This window comes from Taeniopygia guttata, chromosome Z (assembly GCF_048771995.1).
Source record: "Taeniopygia guttata chromosome Z, bTaeGut7.mat, whole genome shotgun sequence".
NCBI lineage: Eukaryota > Metazoa > Chordata > Aves > Passeriformes > Estrildidae > Taeniopygia > Taeniopygia guttata.
In genome coordinates, this window is record NC_133063.1 from 61,240,353 (window position 1) to 61,254,301 (window position 13,949).

The 13,949-nt window shown below is 39.6% G+C and overlaps 1 protein-coding gene across 6 annotated transcripts in view; it reads left to right on the forward strand.

The window, feature by feature from the left end:
• LOC100221996 (TLE family member 1, transcriptional corepressor) overlaps nt 1-13,949 on the forward strand; it is a 164,362-nt gene that overhangs the window by 25,776 nt on the left and 124,637 nt on the right. For 5 of the 6 annotated variants that reach the window (XR_012053039.1, XR_012053040.1, XR_012053041.1 and 2 more), the window contains exon 7: nt 13,681-13,885. Coding sequence is in view for 3 of the 6 variants with exons in the window: in XM_072922372.1 (XP_072778473.1) it covers nt 13,681-13,885 (205 nt within the window). In the remaining 3 variants the exon portion in view is untranslated. The remainder of the gene's footprint in view (nt 1-13,680; nt 13,886-13,949) is intronic. The other variant, XM_072922373.1, reaches the window with a different exon arrangement.

The window sequence follows — 13,949 nt, forward strand, 5'->3', positions numbered from 1 at the left end:
TGCAAGTCCAAATTACTGAACTCTGGCAATAGGAGCTCTATTGTGTAGCAACATCCTGGGTTATTCTTCATGTTTTAGAACACATAGAAACCTTAGTTTTATCCTAGGATACATGGTAGTCACTTTTAGAATACAAAGGCTCCCAACTTAGTTTACCAGTTTAAAGTAGATAGCAAGGGAGGAAGGTACTTGTCAGCATGATAGTGAGTGTTTTCAAAATACCAGTCCCCAAATAATGGTCAGATTTTTACTGTTAGTGCCACTAAGCTCGGAGAAAAATATGGAAGTGGTATTGATATGTATTGGTAGCTTGACCTACTCAAAAGAGAAAGTCTGGAAGAAGGTGTGTAAAATATGAAAGAGCAGTGTTAATCAAACTTGGTTTCCTCTTAACACCCCACCACCACACACCCAGTCTCTGTGGACTGATGGGAAATGACGAATCTTGGAATAGCAATATAGAGGAAGGTAGTATCTAAATAAGGAAGGTAGTGTCTTAATGAGAAATTTTTCTGCAGAAGAAGGTATTCTCAGTCATTATGGAGAGGGCAAAATTGCATCCAAAAGTCAAATGGAATTGAGGTGCAGGCCAGACCTCCCTTGTCTTGCAAAACTTCATGTGGGATGGATGGAAAAAGCTTCACCTTGGATCTTGCCCAAAAAGAAAAACAAAAGAACTTCAGGTGGCTCTCATCAATTATCTAGTATCTAACCTATAAGTCAAAGGTAAGATTGAGTATGCAGTTCCAAATTTGTGAAGCCTAAGAGCTTTCAGGGAAGGAGTGTAAGTATGACAGTTGAACAAAAATATTGTTAACTAGTGCTAAAACCTGAAGATATGCAGATGCAAATGTGAGTGCAGAGAGAAGGCAGATTCTTATGAGTTAACATCTGAGGTACCAAATGTGAGTTGATGCCTCTTGCTAGATTCCTTATTACTGAGTTGGTGTTGGGGATATAGTGTGTACACTTTGAATGCTGTAGATCTCAGAACTGGTCTGCTTTTCAGCAGAGGTGAAATAACTTTGGCAAAATGTGTGTGTGATAATAGTAAAAAAAAAAGTCTCATTGGAACGTGGTTTCAGGGAGGGTTAGATAGAAGGGTTTGATATTGAAGAGTTGATTCATTTTGTGTACTTGGATCCAAATGATTCGGTTTAGACTGGTTTAAAAAAAGTGGTTTTGGTGAAATACAAGTGGCTGAAGTTGAATACAAATGCTGGAATAGTGAAGGTGAAAGCAAGAATTTGCAGAACATAGTTGGAACAGTACGCGTGTGTATTCATATATGTAATTGGCACAGAGGGTAAGTTATTTAATCCTAGAGGAAAGTATTACTTCCTCTAGAAAGTGATTCAACTCACCTCTTGATTCAAGTGTATAAGCAGAATAGCTTACCTACTTTGAAAATAGTGTTAAAGTGGATAATAGTCATAAAAATGAAGTTATTAAGTAAAAGAAGACAAAATGAAGAGATGTACATAATATTTCTCTTTCACAAATGTCTGTTTTGCTTTCATACTTAGTGAGATATATGGAGGAATTGGAGTAGACGAAGAGTCATCAGGGTGAGATGTGGTGTAACCTTCAGTACTTGTCTGGAAAGTAGTTGGAAATATGATGTGTTGGGAGGAGGAAGGAGTTGGTGGGAGAGCTGTATTGGTTGGTGTAGACAAAAGAAAAATTCAGCTTGGACTGCGGGTGAGGAGAAAGAAATGTAGAGAAGTCAGGTGAGTAAGGATGGTGGATGATTATGTTCATGGAGCTGTCCCATCCCAGCATGAGTAGGAGTAGAGGAAGTTGTTGGGAGTTAGTATGGTGAACAATGTAGAGCTGCAGGTTGGCCTGCTTTGCAGTAAAAGTGGTGCAAAGAATGAACCATACAGATTTTGAGAAGAAAACACTGATAAACTGAGGTGAACTAAATGCCACTGCATGGATGGGAGTGATGTGGTCTGCCCAGGCAAAATATACCTCTAACTAGGTGCCTGTGTCAATAATGGGGTCTCTTGAGTGTAGGAGGGTGCAGAGGAATATGCAGGTGGAGGAAGAATAGGGGGACACAATGTTTAATATTTACAAGTAAGAAAATATTAAACACTGGAATTCTACAAGAAAACAGCAACCTGCTTTCTGTGTTTTTCATGAAAGAAGAGCAGGACAGAGATAGGGACTGTGGGAGGACTAGACAAGAAGCTTGCTTGCCTTACTCTTGCATAGAGAGAGGCTAGCATAGGCAGTTAGGATAACTTTAGGAAATAGTAAAGGCAGAACAAAGATGTGTTTTTTCCACAGTTTTCTGCAGTATTTTTCCACAGTAACTCTTCAATGTGCATGAGAGTTTGTTTCAATTGCAGAATTTCTGCTAGCTAGTAACTGCATTATTTTTAAATGTTTCAGAGTACTTGCTGAACTACCAAGGTCGCTATCTTGTATAACAGTTAATTGCCTGAAAATAATACTCAACTACCTGAAACAGTATCTCATACTATTTATAAAGGCGTTGGCTAGCTGGCTCTTCAGATTAAGTACTTATAAGCAGTAGTAGTGAGAAAGTAAAAGCAAGAATTGGCCAAAGTGTTTAAGTGCATGTTCAGAAGTAATTGTTTGGTGTGTTGAAGTTATGTTATGTAGAAAAAACATACAAGCTTCTGGTCTTGGCTTGGAACACTAAATAAAGATTGGTGCACTGATTTTCTTATGACTGTCATATTTTTCATTTGTTGGTGTCTCTGAAATGTTTTTGTAGTTAATTGTAGCTGAGATAGTGAGTATAATTTCTAATTCTCTATTTAACTTCTGGATTTTAATCTACAGAAAGCCTTGCTACTTAATTTCTGTCATGTTCAGCAAGAGTTAAATTTCTGGAGACTAAAAGAGCTTGGAAGGAAAATAAATACTCTTTAAGATAATCATGTGTCAGTAATAAAACTCTCTAGAGTAATATCTGTAAGTCATTTCCAAATTGGTGCATGCTTGAACTAGTTGTTTTTGGCAACTGTGCAGTAGGAGCATGCTTTTGAAGTGTTGTTGGATGGCGGTGGTATGCTAACAGTAGCTAAAAAGGCAAATACTAGATTTAAGGTTAGAAGGTGAGTAATAGCAGGAATTTATGATTGCCGCAGAAATGAAATGGGCTGGCAGTTTCTGCAGAGCAGAAGCAGTGTGTGCTGACAGCTTCATTCTAGAGACTTCAGGCTTGCATCTGAGCCTTCAGAGAAGGCAATATGTACTTGTCTAAAATTAAAGAAAAGCTTTGCTCTTGAACTGACTTACAATGACAGTGATGGAGGAACATGAATGGTTTCAGAAAACGTTTTGTCTTTCTGGACCAAGGGATTTTAAGGTAATTTTCTGCCACCTTTAGACTGTGGTTCTGAATTCGTTACTTCCTTTTAGAGTCTGGGAAGTCCTTTGGTGGAGACATGTTTTCCCAAGTAAGGATCATTTTTTCTGTGGTGACTCTGACTCTACCCTTCATGTCCTGTGGCATCTGTTTTTTACAAAGGCTTGTCTGGCTCTTCCGTTGTGGCAGTTCTTTTCTCCTAGCTCCTTTCAGCTTTGCTGTTTATCCCTTATTTCTTCAGAATTTAGCTTAGGAAATGAAAAAAAAAAAGCCAAAAAGACTTTATCTAAGTTAAAAACAAGGTAAATAACATAATTAATACAAAGACCCTTAAAAACATGGTCATTTGATTTAGTTCTATTTGGTATTTTTTTTGCTATGCAGTGTTTGAGACAGAAATTGTTCTTAAATGAGCCCTGGAATACACATTTTTTATACATATAAACACAGTGAAGATCTGTATTTTTACATAGAAGTATAAATACTAAATATATATGTAACATACACAGAACAGTACATGTAATATATAGTAAAAGTTGTACATAATGATATATTACTGATATATTAAGATGTAAAATATTATGTATATGTCATATAAAGTATGGTTTGCCTGTACATACATAAAAAGTTAGACAAGCAAAAGGGCTTCTTTAGTTTGTGGAGTGCTTGTGTTACTCTACTCATGCTTCAGTGGGTCTGCATGTGGTACAACCTACAGAGTTTTAGGCTGACTTGCATTGCGTAAAGCACAGAGGAAGGAAGAAAACCCTTTTCTATCAGCAAAAGCTTTTGTGTGGGTGCAGCTATGGTAAGAGAGTGTTAATGCACCTTGGGGAGAAGATGTCAGTGAACTGGAAGAATTCCATCTGCTGGCGGTGCCCTGCATCCTCGCTGCAGGGCTCTGCCTGTGTACAGTGGGATGATCCACAGAGGCTCCACAGCCTAGAGAGGCTGCTCTGATGAAAATGCCAGTCCTGCTGGCAGTGCTATATGATTATTCCCTCTATGATGATGGGAAATCCTGCCATTTAAGAATTATTGCTAAAAATTTGATAAATAGTTAAATGCTGGTCACTTTAGTGGAAAAACAGCAGATGGGCTTATTCAGTGGGTGTGGTGGCAAATTATTTGGGTGGGACCACCCACACCTGTCATTTACTGTTAACAAAAGTGATCTGAAGTATATTATCTCTTATCTTTCTAATTCTGGTGCCTGGGCTTGCCCTTGAAGATGCCAGGAGGAAAGGTAGTGAAACTGAGCTGTTAACAGTAAGACAGGAAGGCCCAGAGAAGATAAGAGTTGCTGCTCAGACTTTTACTAAAGGTCTTTTCTACCTTGCGATATATAGTGGTAGTGTGGAAACTAATCAATGATTAATAAATTACCCTTGAATATTAATTTTTAAATGCTTTTTAAATTACATTGGGAAACCTTGAAGACCTGTTTCTTAGTTCCATAGGTATAAAACTAACTATATGATTAAAATTTAAGAGTGGGGTCCTGTGATTCAGCAAAAGTACTGTGTATGTACTGGTACTGGCCATGTAATTAAAAGCAACCCAAGCCTTTCTGGTGTTGGGAGAGTTTTTTTTTCTCTTTGTGTTGAAAAAATTCAAAATTTCTCATAAAAGTAGAAAATGAATGCAAGTCAAAGAATACATATATATAGAATCAGAATCAACAAATGGGTAAGGTTGGAAGGAACCACAGGGGGGCATCTGGTCCAGCCTTCCTACTCAAGCCAGGTCATCCCAGAGCACATGGCACAGTACTGTGTCCAGATGGCTCTTGAATATCTCCCTTGAGGGAGACTCCAAAACATTTCTTGGCAACCTGTGTGCACTGCTCAGTCACCTGCACAGTAAAGAAGTTCTTTGTGTTCCAGTGGAGCTTCATGTGCATCAGTTTGTGCCCATTGCTTTTTGTCCTGTTGCTCAGCACCCCTGAGCAGAGCCTGGATCCATCCACTGACAGCCTCCTATCAGATACTGACAGAGACTGATGAGAACCCATCTGTCATCTCTTCTTGAGGCTGAACAGGCCCAGCTCTCTCAGCCTTTCCTCTTACGAGAGGTGTTCCATTTCCCTAATCATCTTGATAACTTCACCAGGTGAAGGCTTCACTAGGGCTGAGTAGAGGGGCCAGATCACTTCTCTTGCCTGCTGGCACCTCTTTTCCTAACACATCCCAGGGCACCATTCTTGGTCACCAGGACACGCCGCTGGCTCGTGGACAGCTTGTTGTCCATCAGGACCCCCAGGTTCTTCTCCACAGAGCTGCATTCTGATCTGCTCCACAGATCAGCCTCAGCCTGTATTGGTGCTTGGGGTGATTCCTTCCCAGTGCAGAACCCTGTATATGCCCTTGTTGAATTTCAGAAGGTTCCTCTCTGCCCATCTCTCTACCTTTTTGAGGCCCTTGTAAAGGGCTGCACTCTGGCGTATGGCCACTGCTCCAGCTCTATGTCATCAGGGACCTGCTGAGGAGGCATCTGTCACTTTGTCAGAGTCACTGATAAGCAAGTTAAACAATAGTGGAGTAATTTTGGACCTTGGGGTACAGGCTTCCAGTTGGGATTCGTGTTGTTTTGAAGTAGTTCATGGATTACTTTGAGCATGGTGCTGGACCTTCTGTATCTTATTTCTTTATTTTAATAGTTAAAGTGACAAAAGAGCTTATTGTACTTACAGTGGAGCACTGAACTACAGCTGTTCTGTCTTATTTCAGTTACCTTAGAGCGGAAATTAATTTGTAAAAAAAGGGAATGTTTGGGGAATGTGTGTGGCAAGCCGCCTTTATCCCAGTATAGTATCAGTTTTCTGTTTTATGAGAAGAAATTTATGCAACCCTTTACTGCTTAAAAATGTTGTGCAATTTATACTTATTAGTGTGGTTTGTGTTGTCTGAAAAAGTGAAAACAGGAAATGGGAAAAAGTTTGAAGAGCTTTCTGTTTGGAAATTTAACAAACTTGAGTTAACTTACATCTTCTTTCTGACTTGGATATTTGCTTTCTGACATAAATTTTCTTCCCAGTAAAGTTGGGGGGTTTCCTTTGCTTTTTTTGTGGGATTGGAAAATCAGTGTGAAGACCCCAAGACACTAACCTATACATCTCCTTTAATAAAGCATGAAAAAGGAACAGGATTTTTCCCATGAGACAGTTGGGTCGTTAAATAATCATGCCACTGCCACACAAATTCTGTATGTGTGAAATATACGACTTTGAATAGCTTTTGTCAATGTTGTCCTTTTATGGACTTAAATTTCTGTAGTACAGTGACATTTCATGTGGTTTATAGATGGAAGAGACTTGCTGAAGACACTATTCTTTATTTCTGAAGGGACATTCTCTTTCTCTTCCCACATTAGGCACTGTGGCTTGTTCACATAAGGATCGTTTTCAAACAGCTTCTACAAACCCACATCCTTGGCTCATTAGCTAGACATGCTTGGTGGGCACTTTAGAGTTTGTTTACTGTCATAGAGTGTGGCTTTCTTCCTGTCAGAATAGAGGATTTAAAAGATAAGGAAGCAAGGAAACCAAATTGACCAAAATAAAGAAACATTTCAAAGGGAGTAGTTATAAAATTAAGAAATTATAGTGGTACCTGACTCACTTTTCTAAAACTTGTTTAAACAGTAAGAATTGGCATGTGGTCTAGTGGCAGGCCTGTCACTAGCAGGGGGGCTACAAAGATGATTAAGGAACTGGAGCATCTCACTTATGAAGAAAGGCTTACATACTTGGGCCTGTTCAGCCTCAAACAGAGATGACTGAGGTGATGATGAAGTCCTCATCATTGGCTATCAGCATCTGAAGAGAGGATATCAGAGGATGGATCCAGGCTCTGCTTGGTGGTGCCGAGCAATAGGGCAAGAGGCCACTGTCACAGACTAATGAACAGGAGGTTCCATTTGAATATGAGGAAGGACTTCTTTACTTTGTGGGTGATCTAGTGCTGGAATAGATTGTTCAGTGAGGTTTTGCCATCTCCCTCATTGGAGATAATCAAGAACTTCATGGACACAATCCTGTGCCATGTGCTCTAAGATGAGCTGGGTTAAGCAGAGAAGTTGGACCAGATGTTCCCCTGTGGTCCCTTGAAGCCTCAGGCATTCTGTGATTCTGCAGTCAGCAAATCATAAAACTGTTAAGGTTGGAAGAAGCCACTGGAGGTCATCTGATCTACTTGCTCCTGCTGAAACAGGACCACCTAGGGCCAGTTATGCAGGACCATGTCCATGCATCTTTTGAGTATGTTCAAAGATGGAAACTTCAAAGCTCCCTGGGTAGCTTGTGCAAGAGCTCGGTCAAAAATGAGCGATGGACTATAAAGGTAAGGGACTGGGGTATGTCATATGAAGAGGGACTGAGAGACCTGGGACTATTTAGCCATCTCTAGACATATTGTTGGATGCTCTCTGTTTTGTTCATGTCTCTTGTAAGGAGAAACTCAGAACAGGGTGTAGTAATCCAGCTGTAGTTCCCACAGTGATAAGTAGAGAAGAAGGATTCCCTCCCTAGACCTGCTAGCAATACGTTGTCTAATGCAGCCCAAGATGCCATTCGTCTGCTTTTCCACAAGGGAACATTGCTGCTGGCGCATGCACAGTGTGGTATGGAAGGACCTTTTCTGCAAAACTGCTTTCTAGCTGTGTGGATCCCAATATATATGAGTTTATGGTATTGTTCCTCCTGGTGTAGGATATTGCACTTGCCCTTGTTGAATGTCATGAGATTCCCTGGAGTCCATTTTTCCAGCTTGTTGAGTTGTCTGTGAATGTTATCTCAGCTGCCAGGTGTATCAGCCATTCTTCCCAGCTGTGTACAGTCAGAAAAAGAAAGCAAACTCAGACCTTAGTTTTGTAAATTGCTGTAGTGGTACTGAAGATGAGGGTTGAAATAGGTCAGAAGGAAGTGTCTTGTGGGGACTATTAACACACTTTGTGTGGTGATATTATCAAGGAAAAAGAAACATGTAGAAGCATTAAGAAAGAAACATGACAGCTGCTGCCAAAGCAAAATTGGGAAATGGAGCAGTAAGCAGCACACATTTGGTATTTCATAAATAAATCTGTTTACCTATGATAGAAAGGTTTAGATTGGAAGAAATGTTTAAAGATCAAACTAAACCCCTCTGCCATGGGGACAGAAACACCTTCCACAAGACAGGTTGCCCAAGATCCCATCCAACCCTGACTTTGAACACTTCCAGGGATGGGGCATCCATTGTCTCACCACACACAACATGAAAATGTTGTCATTGTGTCCAGTGTAAACTTATCACCTTTCAGTGTAAAGCCACAGCCTTGTTCTCTAGGTACAGGTCCTGGTAAAAATTTTCTTACAGACCCACTTTGTATATAAATATCAAAGTAAGGTCTTCTTGGAGCCTACAGACTAAACAAACCCAACTTTGTCTTTTTTTCTTAGGAAATTTGTTCCAGCCCTCTTGGATAATTTTTGTGGGCCTTCTTTAAACCTGCTGTAGCAGGTTAATGTCTTTCTTGCACTGTAGACCTCAGAGCAGGGCATGGTATTCCAGTAAGCATCTCATGATGTAGTGGGAAATAAAGGATCAGAACCATTCCTTTGACTTGCTGGCCAAATTCTTTTGATGCAGCCCAGGATACAGTTGGCTTTCTGGGCTGCAGATGCAGTAATCCAATGATTAATGTTCTAGCACCTTACAGTCCTTTCCATCAGGGCCATTCCCAAGCCCTTCATCCCCCAGCCTAGGAATTGTCACAGCTCTAGTGCCAGAAATTGTATTCGGCCATGTGGAGCATCTTGAGAACCTCATGAGATGGTCCCACTTCTCAGGCCTGTCAAGGTCCATCTCAATGTCACCCCTTTCCTTAAGTGAATCAATTGCACTGCACGGCTTGGTGTCATCCTCAACTTGCAGAAGGCACAGTCAGTCCTATTTCCTGTGTTATTGATGAAGGTCTTGAGTAGTATTGGTCACATTTTACGCTCCTGAGGGACGCTGCTTATTACTGTTTTCCACAGAGGTGTGAAGCCATTGACTCTGGTTTTAGTTTCATTGGCTCTTCAGATGCAGTCATCCTTCCAGTTTCTCATCCATGTAATAACCCATCCTTCAATGAACTATTTCTTTGAGTGGCAAGAATTTTGTGAGGGGTCATATCGAAGACATGCCTCAAAGAAGCCTTAAGTAGATGGTATCTTTTACTCTTCCCATGTCCATGGATATAGTCACTTTTGTAGAAGAATGTGAATATGTTCTTCCAAGTGATTATTTGTTGTCCTGAAATATGTTCTACCCTATAGCTGAAATACTCTTTGGAAAGTACTTACAGAAATTTAAATGTAAGTATTAATTAACAGCTTAGAGGATCTGTTGAGTTTCCTCCTGCCAAATTTGAATTGCTGGTACTGTGGGTTGTACATACAGGGCTTTTGTTTTTTTTAGGATAAGAGAAAAAATGTGATGTGACAGGAGCATAGGCTTGAGTTACTTCCTTTTTTGCAAGGTTATATTTGCAATACTGGTTTTAAGAATACCTTTAAAATTGTTAGGAGGTGCTTGCTCAGAGATGATAATGCTGCTTTTTGTATGCTGAGTTTTGGGTCTTTATGGTTTAGTTATGGAGACACTGGGAAATAAAAACCTGAGGCAATAAAACCAACATCTAAAGAGTACAGTAATATCAGTTTGTAATTCCTTTTCCCCCTTTGCAAATATCAAGAACTTCTGGGTTTGTAACAAAATGGTGGGTGAACTACAGATATTTTAAAAATCACTGCTGTGGCTAATTATCTTAAGTGCAGTCACTTAAGTATGCATCATTGCGCTTTTCTCTACCTTCCCACTTTCCTCTGAAAGTGGACATAGCCTTTGCTCTGCAAGTAATGATAATAATTGGTACTAAGACAGACCTGTTACTCATCCTTTTTTGAGCACATTTCTTATGGCAGATGTCTAGTTTTTAATTAACTGCTAATGAACGTGCCTAGTAGACCATGATACTGCTGCCAGCCTACTCCATTTTATATCTCACTGCTGCTAAGCTCCTAAAAGGTTACAGAGCAGGCATTAGTGTCTTTGAAGTGATGGGAAAGTGATTATATGCGTAATATAATTGTTTGTAGGATCTACTATGGCAAATGTTGAGTTACTAAATGCATCTGGTGAACATTGCTGTTATCCCTCCCCCGGTCTTTTATTTTCTTTCTTTGTGTGCAGCACATATTCTTTTTATCCCTTCTACAAAGATAATACAATATGCTTTTAAAATTAAAGTTTTTTAAATAAAACAAATACGAACTTCTAGAAAGGATCATCTTTATGGGTGATCACTTGTCTCTTAGGGAGAACTTCAAACCTATTATGAATAAATAACACATAAGCAATAAATCAGTATATTAAAGACCTGAACAACAATGAACATCAGATAAAAAACATGAAATCATGAGATAACTTTGGTGACTTAAAAGACCATGATCAGGATTTCAGTTTTAAGTCAGTTTCATGTAGTGCCATATTTACAGATCTTTGTGTACCATGCCCATAAGTAACCATCTGCAAAGCTACAAAAATGTGCAGAGCAGCTTTGCAATGCACTTGCAGCTCTCACGCCACACCTTGCCCATTGCTCCCCACCATTTGTGTGCAGTACCACCAGTGAGCACAGGACACAACCCTTCCACTCTCAGCTTCAGAACCTTTCACAGAGCATTAATCTTTTCCACATTTCTCAGACTTTCATAATGTGCGGTATGTAGGCTACAAACCAGAGCCAGGGAAACGGTAACATGCCCCTAACATTCCTTAAAATGTTAACTTGTGCTTCCTGAAATCAAGTGGGTTAACTTGTTTGCTAATTAAACCAAGCAGGAGAAAGATGAATAAGGGTTATCTTTGTACACTTCCCAAATGGTGGGGACAAGAATGGAAACAATTTAACTCATGTTCCCTGTTTCAACCTTCCGGTGGTCACTGCAAAAGAAGCTAGTTTGAGCTTATTGTTGGAGAAGGGAGGAGGCTTTTCTCCATGAAACAAGTTTGGAAGGAATAAATCACTTTCTATTCTTAGGCAGTTGCACACAAAACTAAGTAATGTGGGGTGATAGTACAGCTGGGGACAAGTAAAACTGGTGCCAGCAATGCTGCACAGTACTGCTGATGGAAGTTGCCTCAGAGCTAGAGTGAAGATGACTGACCTGGCTGAAGTGGTCAGAGAGGAAGGAGGTGAAGAAATCACCATCTCTGAGAGAGGCTGCCAAAATATCAGGTTATCACCTGTTTTGAGAAAATGTGCTGGAAACTACTGAAGTCTTGGTTAAGTGTGGAGAGGGATGTCATATTGCTCTTTAAAGGCTGGATTCAACAAACAAACAAAACCCCCAAACCAAACCTCTGCAGTCCTGTCAGACCTTAAGTAAAGCTTCACTAGCAAAAACTGATTGATACTGTAGAAAATGGTCTACTGTGTTAGCTACTTTAAAATCAAAATTATTCCTAATGCTTCCTTCAAAATGTTGCCTTCTGTAAACACATTAAATTAGAAAAATAAGTTCTCTTTTACCTTGTTTTCTAAACATATTGAAAAGGGTGATGATCAGATGTATGTTTTGAAACATGGCTTCATATGCAGCATTCAAAAATAAATTCCTGATATGTGGTGTGAGAAAGATTTGGTAAATGTGTGGCTTTTTGAATTGACTAAATGGATTGTGGTAAATTTAAAGATTGTATTGTAATTCAAGATAAGTAAATGATTACTGCATGACAGTTGGGACAGCAGAAAAGTGAAAAATTGGCAAGTTCAGTGCAGAGTTCTTGAATGTCAACCCCTGTGTCTGCATAATTTTATAAACAGCTCAAGGCATGTCTTGGGATGGGGTTATGAGAAGTAAAAGTGGAGTTCAGTAGTAATATATATAAGTAGTTATAAATAAATTCATTCATATGCCAGTAGATGTTGTACAGGTATTGTTGACAGGTTGTCTTGAAAAGACTTCACACCTAAAGAAATAGATAAAATATTTCTGCATTTTTTTGAGTTGAGTTTTTTTGGTACGATGCGTGAAATATTCTAAGCTGCAGTCCAGGTATGATTTCAGTAGCTGCCAGTAGTAAAAAAAAAAAGCAGTAAAAATTTTATATACTATTAAAGGACCACTAGCAGTCACCTGGTCAAACTTGAGTTCATTCTGTTGAGACATATGTCAATTTGTCTCCTTTTTGATCCCATGAATTGGATGGCACTCTAGCTTTTTCCTGGTATCTGCCTTGAACAGAGGGATAGTGGAGAATGGCCAAGGTGGAGACAATTGTTCTATCTTCTATTAATATGCCCAGACAGAAGGAAGCAGGAGAGAAAGGCAGAATACCTGTTAACCTGGAGCAGATTATGGGAGCTATGACTAAATTAAAGGTGCTTTTGAAGATTCATTTTCTAAAAAAAAAACTGTGCTAAGCATTTAGGCAAATTAAATGGATAGCTGAACTTGGTAAACATTAATAAAACCATGGCAACTTTAACTAGAAAATATCTTAATATTTAAACTGTGGAGAAGACATTCTAATATAGAAACTGTTTCTACATTTACATACAGATTATTTTAGCAGATTGGTTACAGGGTTGTATGTCTATTCATTTTATGATTTTGATCTTGCAAGCTCCTTTTAAAACAGGTATTCATTAATATCATGTTTCTTTTTAAGAATTCCATGCTATCTAAAATACCTGGATTTTCAGCTCAAAGCTGGCTCCTAAACAGAGTATTAAGTCAAGAATAATTTCCCCCCTTTCCCTTAAAAACCCTGGCTAGAATAAAATGCAAATTAAGCTTTACTAAATATGAAATTCATCATATCTTTTACATTCTTGAATATTCAGGATAGAATGGTACTTGCTGCTTCCAAACTGAAGGAAGAGAGGGATGTGAGTTTAAATTATTCTTGCCCCTGGAACTGGTTTTTTTTTGCCAGAGCAGTGATACAGCTTTCTCTAGAAAGGGAAGGGTGTTTGATTGTTCTGCTGCTGTTCTTTGTTGCCAGAGACGCTGTGGCAGGCAGTAGCTGCCCAATACAACCTATAGTTGCTGAACTTATGCATCAGTCTGCAAAACAAGTACCCAGCTAGCTTTTCTGGGACATGAGCAGAGTTATCCTCAGACAGCATGATAAAATGCAGTGTATATAGTGTGGTGAGTTAAAGGTGGGGCTAGATTAAGAGGAAACAAATAAATGTCAAAATCCGCTATAGATTCTCAATAATTAACCAAACTTCTACTTTATCCTTCCCAAACTATGTGCTGTACGTTGTTCTTCTGGGGATGATGATACCACTGGGAACAGCAGCAGCAGTTGCAGGCTCAGCATCTCTCCCATGGCCATGGACCTCCAGTGCCTCTAACGCCACATCCTTCAGGACTTCAGCCTCCAGGAATCCCTCCACTTGGAAGCAGTGCCGGCCTTCTTGCGCTCTCCAGTGCTTTGGGTGGGCAGTCTCATTTGGCAATAAAAGATGACAAGAAGCATCACGATGCAGACCACCACAGAGGTGAGAGGCATGGCAGGCCTGATTAGGACGTTGTCATATTTGCACATTGCTGCAAATTATGTGC